Source organism: Mandrillus leucophaeus, unplaced genomic scaffold (genome assembly GCF_000951045.1).
Source record: "Mandrillus leucophaeus isolate KB7577 unplaced genomic scaffold, Mleu.le_1.0 Scaffold185, whole genome shotgun sequence".
Classification (NCBI taxonomy): domain Eukaryota; kingdom Metazoa; phylum Chordata; class Mammalia; order Primates; family Cercopithecidae; genus Mandrillus; species Mandrillus leucophaeus.
This window is the reverse complement of record NW_012101865.1, coordinates 2537830-2545420: the sequence shown is the minus strand read 5'-3', so window position 1 is coordinate 2545420 and position 7591 is coordinate 2537830. Positions and strand designations below refer to the sequence as shown.

General features: G+C 45.9%; 1 protein-coding gene across 1 annotated transcript in view; it reads right to left on the bottom strand.

Annotated features, from left to right (window-relative positions):
• LOC105538124 (mannosyl-oligosaccharide 1,2-alpha-mannosidase IC-like) overlaps positions 1-5001 on the bottom strand; it is a 157282-nt gene extending 152281 nt beyond the window's left edge. The window contains exon 1 of the mRNA XM_011977912.1: positions 4951-5001. Within this exon, the coding sequence (XP_011833302.1) occupies positions 4951-5001 (51 nt within the window). The remainder of the gene's footprint in view (positions 1-4950) is intronic.
• Positions 5002-7591: the final 2590 nt, after the last annotated feature.

Here is a 7591-nt window from a genome sequence, read left to right as displayed (position 1 = left end):
CCGGGCTTCTCAGCGCTAACGCCGAGCCGCGGCGATGCTGTTCGTGGCTGGAGCCAAGCCAGAGAGCTGTGACCGCGGCGGGGTCGGCGGAGGCGGTGTTTCCACTAACCCCCCGCAGACCACTGCGTGCCTTCCTTTTCCTACAACCCAAACGGGGCCAGGGCCCCTGGGTGGAGCATTGAGGGAGGCTGACCGCAGCCTTGAGAAGCAGCGAAAGGAAGAGCGCCCCGAGCGTGTCTACAGTAGACCACACACATCATGTGACGGACGTGTACCTTGATGCCTACGTGTGTTTATATGCACATGTGTGCGTCTGGGCATAGATCCATATGCACACAGAGACTGGCATGTGGGTGTGTACATGCACTCAAACATACACTTAATTTGGGTATGGACACCCAAGTGATTATACCACAGTATGCATAGACATATATGCAAATTAGCACAAACATGGACATGTGCACCCGCATACCCACATTCAGGCAACAGATACCTCCAAAAACAGCCGGGCATCAACTCCCAGACACGCGTGTCCTCAACCGCAAGGCCGTCACACCTTCCTCCTTGGACTTAGTCTCTGCATCTTCCCTTCCTGTTAAACCTAACCCAGGGTGAAGCAACATTGTGCTGTGTGGGTCTTTCATACAAAACACTTTATAGAGACAAATAACAGCAGAGGGACAGACAAATTAAGCGGTTTGTAATAGGCAAGAGGGAAAGTATCTACTTTCAACTGCAATTTAAAATGAAATGCAGCGTTGACGAGACAGAAAATACTGCAGGGAAGCCTTTGCCAACAGAAGAAGGGGGCCAGGCAGGCTCTCTCCTCGTAAATCTTGCTTCTTCCCTGAGGTCTGATGCGGATGGGCGGCTGGGACTCAGTCATCCTTCTACCTCTGGCCAGACAACTGACAGCAGACCCACCCTCGATGTTTAAATATCCCTGGCATGCAACTTTCTCTCAACTGAAAATGAAAGTGGGGTAACAGGTGCAAACATTTTGGTCACTGGAGATGACTAATCCTTCCCAATCCCACAAATACACGCAGCTTAAATATAAAATTCTAATTCAGATATTTCAATCTCTGGTGAGTTTGGTTGGCAGGTTGATATGGAACCAGCTGTGCATGTCAGAGATAAGCATGTGACCCTTTTGGGTGCAGGAGCCCAGAGACCTGGCCTGGCCTCACCCATGTCGCCAACACCCAAGCATCGTCTCACTGGGTCTCAGTGCAGGAAAGGGCAGCCATGTGTTTGGAGAACCAGGCAGGGAGCCAGCATTCATTAGAGTCGTCATCTGCATTGTTCCTCATTGAGAGTGTAGGGGAATCACTGTTCAGTCCCCTGTGAAGGTAGGATCCAGGAAGGGAGAAGAGCAGAGCTGAATCTCAGAAGGAAATGTCTGTTTGAACTAGATGCTCACTGTGATATGACACTCTGACCAAACTCTGCTATGCTCCGTGAGCCAGGGTAGAAAGTGGGACTGCAGCAAGACTGACGTGCCTTTCAAACTCGGGCTACGAAAACTAGAGGCCCCAGCAGGTAACTCCATTTCAAAGTGATGTGATGTTGGTGATCACACCAAGTTGTTGATACCATCACTTGCTAGGGAGATACCAGTCTCTCTCTAAAAAGCTCTCTGAAACCCTGGGTGTCCCCTTGCCCCACACCTCTAGCCCCCAGAGACCTCATACATCCCGTGGCTCTTCTCCCACTGACTTGTGACTATTGGCGTGCTTTCTCAAAGCAGGTGCTCCGTTCTTCACCATGGCTTGCTTACTTCTCTAACTCTCTAACTTAGCTAACTGCCCAGGTCTTAATCACAATGCCTTCCACATGGGCACTGTGTTTGCTCAGTAAATGAATGAAGAAATGAGTGAGTAGATGCCCATTTCACAGATGTGGAAACTGAGGCTCAGGGAATGGAACAACAGTGAACTAACATTTTCTATGTGCCAAATACATATTGTCTCATTTACTTTCCAGAATAATCTTTGTGGTAGATAATTATTAACAGCCCCATTTTACAGATAAGAATACCAAGGAGACTTGGGATGAGTTATAAGTATCTATATTAGAGTTCTCCAGAACAACAGAACCAATAGGCTATATACAGATATATAAGAAGAGATTTATTATGAGAGATTGACTTCTGTGATTATGGAAGGCTGAGAAGTTCCACAGTCTGCCGTCTGCAATCTGGAGGTCTAAAAAACTGGTGGTGTAGTTCAGTCCAAGCTAGGAGGCCTGATAGTGTAAATACTAGTCTGAGTCTGAAGACCCGAGAACCAGGAGAGCTGACGTCCAAGAACAAGAGAAGATGGATGTTCCAGCTCAAGCACAGAGCATGGATTTGCCATTCCTCTTCCTTTGTGTTCTGTTTGGGCCATCGGTGGATTGGATACTGCCCACCCACATTGGTAAGGGCAGATCTTCTTTACTCAATTTACTGATTAAATTACTAATCTCTTCCAGAAATTCCCTTACAGACACACCCAGAAGTGATGTTTTATCAGCTATGTAAGCATCCCTTAGCCCAGTCAAATTGACACACAAAATTAACCTTCACAGTATCTTTCTCAGTTTAATTCAGAAATTCAAACGGAACTGAGAACAGAAACAAACAGCTATTTCTAAAAATCTATTTATTCTGTCAACAAATCTTTATTCAAATTAGATGCAAGATATTGCACTAGTTTTGGACACAAAGGTGAGCAAAGCATGGTCCCTTGTTACTATCGATTAATTCATTCAGTAAAAAACTACTTATTGAACACCTGCTATGTGCCAGGTACAGAGAGGCAGGGGATACAGCCCTGTCACAGACGTGAAGCCTGCCTTCATGGAACTTCTTGTCTAAAAGGCAACAAACACAGACCAATCTGGCCCATCAGGAAGGGAACCCCCAGGCACCAGTGTTAGTGCTTCACTCACATCCTGTCTTACCCTCACAACAGCCCTCTCTGAGGTAGGTCTCAAGAACCCAGTCTAGCAGATGGGGAAATTGAGACTCAGGGTGTGATGTGACTTGTCCAAAGCCACATAGGGCAAATATGAGGGGAAATCAGGCCCATCTAATCACAGAATCTATGTGCTTTTTGTTAATGATATTAGCAACTACTAAGATTGATGGAGCACTTACTATGTGATTGAGCCCTTTTAAAAACATGTTAAAGACTAAACTGGCCAGGCACAGTAGCTCACGCCTATAATCTCAGCACTTTGGGAGGCCAAGGTGGGCAGATCACCTGAGGTCAGGAGTTCAAGACCAGCCTGGCCCACATGGGGAAATCCTGTCTCTACTAAAAATACAGAAATTAGCTGGGCGTGGTGGCATGTGCCTGTAATCCCAGCTACTCAGGAGGCTGAGGCACAAGAATCACTTGAACCTGGGAGTTGGAGGCGATAGTGAGCCAAGATCATGCCACTGCTCTCTAGCCTTGGTGATACAGTGAGGCTCTGTCTCAAAAAAAAATAATAATAATAAGACTAACTTATTTGATCCTTACAGCACCCCATGTGAGGGGTACCATTAAGCACAGAGATGTTAAGGAACTTACCCAAAGTCACACAGCTGGGAAGTGGCAGAAGAGAGATTTGAGCCCAGACAATCAGGATCCAGAGCCCTCTATGCCTGTCAGAGTCTACTGTCTCCCTCTTGTAATGCTGTGAGAGCAGGTTCTATAGGTAGTGAGAGCAAAGAAAGAGCACTGGCCTCAGGCAAGATCATCACAGGTTTGTTGGGAGGATTATGTAAGTTCATTCAGTTGTTCAACAAGCAGGTACAAGACACCTGATGTATATACCCAACCCAAGGCAATACACTAAGCTTTAGGGATATAGTAGTGAGAAAAAGCAGATACATTTCTCCCATCATGGAGCCTACAGTCTCATGGGGAAGATGAGTTTAAACAAATAACTTCCAAAGGAGTATGAGCTGAGATGAGAGAGAGGAAGGAGAGAGAAACATTGCCTTAAGAGCAGGCAACAGTGGACCTGGACCCAGGCTTCACTGGGTGGCCAGGGGAGGCTCCCCCTGAGGATGAGTGCAGTTACCTAGGCAGAAGGAGAGTGAGAATGCCCAGGCTGAGGGGGCAGCACAGGCAAAATCCCTGGGTTGGAGGGAACATGGTGCTTTTGAGAATAGAAGTCAGTAGGTCTGGAGTAGAGAAAATGATGGAGAAAGACAAGAAGTGATGGCGAATGAATTAGGGCAGGAGTGGGAGTGTGTAGGCAGAGGTGGGCGGGCAGATTCCAATGAATATTTTTAAAGGTTACTCTAGCTACAGTGTGGAAGGCAGAATGGAAGACAGGGGTGAATGAAGGGGGTACCTTTCAGAAGATATTGCAATAGTCTGTGCTAGACTTTTTGGGAAGTGGGAGATGGATAGCACCACAGGATCCAAACCATATTTAGAAGTCAAAATTGACAGGATCAGGTGATGGCTTGAACTTGGGCAGTGATGGAGAGGGAGGTATCTCCCAGGGTCTCTTTCGTGCCTGGTGGGGGTATTTGTTGAGATGGGAGCAGTGAACCAGGCTGTAAGGGACTCCCCTTCAGCTCTTGCACTGAGGCAGCTGGGCAGTTGGTGCAGAATCTGAATCTCAAATGGTCATTAGTCTCATTTAGAATCGAAGACTAGAGATAAAGCCAAGCTCGAGCCAAGAGATAATCATCAAGCAGCTTCCTTAATAGCCACCAGACAAATTTGGCACTGGGCAGAAGAGACACTGATGACTGTTGGAGGGGCTGCACCCGTGAGAACACACCAAGTTAGTCCTGAGAGACAAAAGGCCCTGCAGCCATCCTGGCCTCACCCCAGCAGGCTGCGGGATCCAGTCAATACCTCACTGTGCAGTAGGGGTCAATTTCAGGGTCATAGAACCAGGAACACCTGGCATGAGGCTTTTAAAATGACAGCGTAAAGGTTTTGTTTTAACTCTTCTTACCCGAGTCCCCAGTCCTGCAGCAGAAGCAGCGGTCAGCTGGGGCTTTGCCATGGGTCCTAGCACTGGGTGCCTAGTGGTTAGAGCAGGGGAGCAGAGGTTGTCTATCGGGGGCAATTTTGCCCTCAGGGAATATTTGGTGATTTCTGGAGATAATTTAGATTGTCACAACCGGGGGCGGAGTGCCACTAGTGGGTGGAGGTCAGAGATGCTACTGCACATCCTGCAATGCACAGCACAGTCCCCCACAACAAAGAATTATCGGGTCCCAAATATCAGTGGTGCAAAGGGTAAGAAACCCTGGCTCCAAGCCAAGGCTGTGAGGTCAGACAGGTTCGGGTCTGAAATCCTGGTTTTACCACACATTTGGCTGGTTGATCTTGGGTAATTTGTGTGACCTCTCTGAGCCTCAATTTCTCCATCTGTCAAACGGGATTAATAGTGATACTCACCTCAGAAAGATGATGTGAGGATTAGATAAGATCACTGGCAAAGAGCTTGAGGCAAATGTTTACTCATCCTTTGAGTGAGCGGGTCTACTCCCAAAGCCAAGTCCTTAGTATGCTGGAGAAGGGAACATGGAGTGGTAGGAATGAGGACCCTGCAGCCACAGTGCCAGCTCTAAGCCTGGACTCAGTCACTTACTAGCAGTGACACCTTGGGAAATTGCCCACTTTTTGAAGCCTGAGTTTCCTCATCTGTGAAATGAAGATGATCATAATGCCCATGATGTAGGATGGATATGAGGACTTAGGAGCTAATTTTTGTAAATATCTCAGCATAGTGTCTGGCACACAGCAGCACTCAATAAATATGAAGTAATGTTACACAAGACAAAAAGAATCAGCACTGCTTCACTTCCTAGTGGCAGGCAAGATAGCAACCCAAACTGCTATATTGTAACTCAGAGCTTTGAGAGATGCTAGAATTTCAAATACTCTGTCCATGGTCCCTATGAGAACTTTCACTTGTCAGACTGTACACACCGCTTTTTCATTTCAGAAGATATGATCCCTGTTTGGACGATATTTCATTTCAGAAGATATGATCCCTGTTTAGGAAGCCCTGTGGCGCTAAGCGCTGCTCAGAGAAGCCCCTCCTCTCCAGGAGTTTCGAGATCATTCAGCCCAATGGTGGAATGTTGCGGATGTGCAATTTAAGGATCAGAGCCTGTAAGTAACTTGCAGCTGGAGGCAGAGCAGACGCTGGCTAGCAGTACTTAAGAATCCCAGCTGAGGCTGCTTCCGCACGCACAGGAAGGCATCAAGGTTCTTCTCGTTCCCATGGTCCTGGGTTATGTTTACCTCACTGACATTGTGAGGATAAAATGAAATAATCCATATTAATGTCTAAACAGTGTGCCTGGCATATAGTAGGAACTAAATGTTAGCTATTATTATTTACAGTCCTGGCACTTTTTAAAGGGCATGTAAAATAAATATCTTTGATTCTCATAAAAATACATTTCCAAAAGCTTACATCAAGCACCATAAAGCCAGAAATAAAACAGTCTCTTTAAAATGCAACCCTGACGTAATTTAGTCACCTGGTTCCCCTTGCTAATATCAAGGAGTTTTTGTTTGTGTGTGTCTGTTTTTTAAATGTCCATGAGTTGAGGCTCCAGGTTCTACGCAGTGTGTCAAAGTATCTGCCCCTCTAGGGTTAGAATGGTAAGAAGGGCTGAAGGCATCAGCCAGGCATTGCTGGGCGAACACCACCCGGACCATACAATCACGGGAAGTCCCCTTAAAACTTATCCCCTGTGCCATTCAAGTTTTTTTCTAGAAGCAGATTAATAAGCCAGAGTGGCAGGAGGGCATTGTGGTTGTAGCTTTGATTCTCATAAATCCACGTTCGAATCCAAGTTTTGCCTCTTCAGGGACACGTAACCTTGAGCAAGTCTCCTCCTCTGTTTGAGCATCAGCTTCCTTAGCAGTGATGATAGTACTCAACTCAGTATGTTAAATGTTAGTATTATCAGAAGAAGTAAAGCATAGCCAGTTGAAGATTTGAGGTTGATATAGGAAAGAGAAGAAATATTGGGGTTTGAAGAAGGAGTCTCATGTGTTATCTTACTTGTTCCCAAGTCCCACTTCTGCCACTTGATTGGGTGACCTCGGCAGGTCACTCATCTGTCTTAGACCAGTTTTTCCATCTGCAAAGAGGCCCATAATACCTTAAATGAGATGACCCACGGGCAAGCACTTTGTGAGTGATAAAGCCAAGAAGACATATTCATTAGCGCTGTGATCCCTTTTCAGAAAGAATTGTCAACATTCCACAAATATTTATTGTGACCCACACATGATATTAAAAAAGTTTAAACATATCCTAATATTTAAATTTTTAAATTAAAAATTTTAAACATACCGTATTTCTTACTTTATTCCATTCTATGTTTTAAAAATTATTCTATTCTATGTATTTTAAAGAAATAAAAAAGCTGCACGGAGCTAGTCATTTTGCCCTCTTGGCCAAAACGTTCCAGATCGCTGCCTTTGGGGCACTTGGTAAGATTGCCCGCCCCCTTGTGGTTGAGTGGAGCCGTGTGACGAGTTGTGGCCAATAAGCTGTGAGCAGAAATGACAACTGTCACTTTGAGGCCCAAGCATTTAATTGAGGGTGCCATATCCTCTAGAGCTGC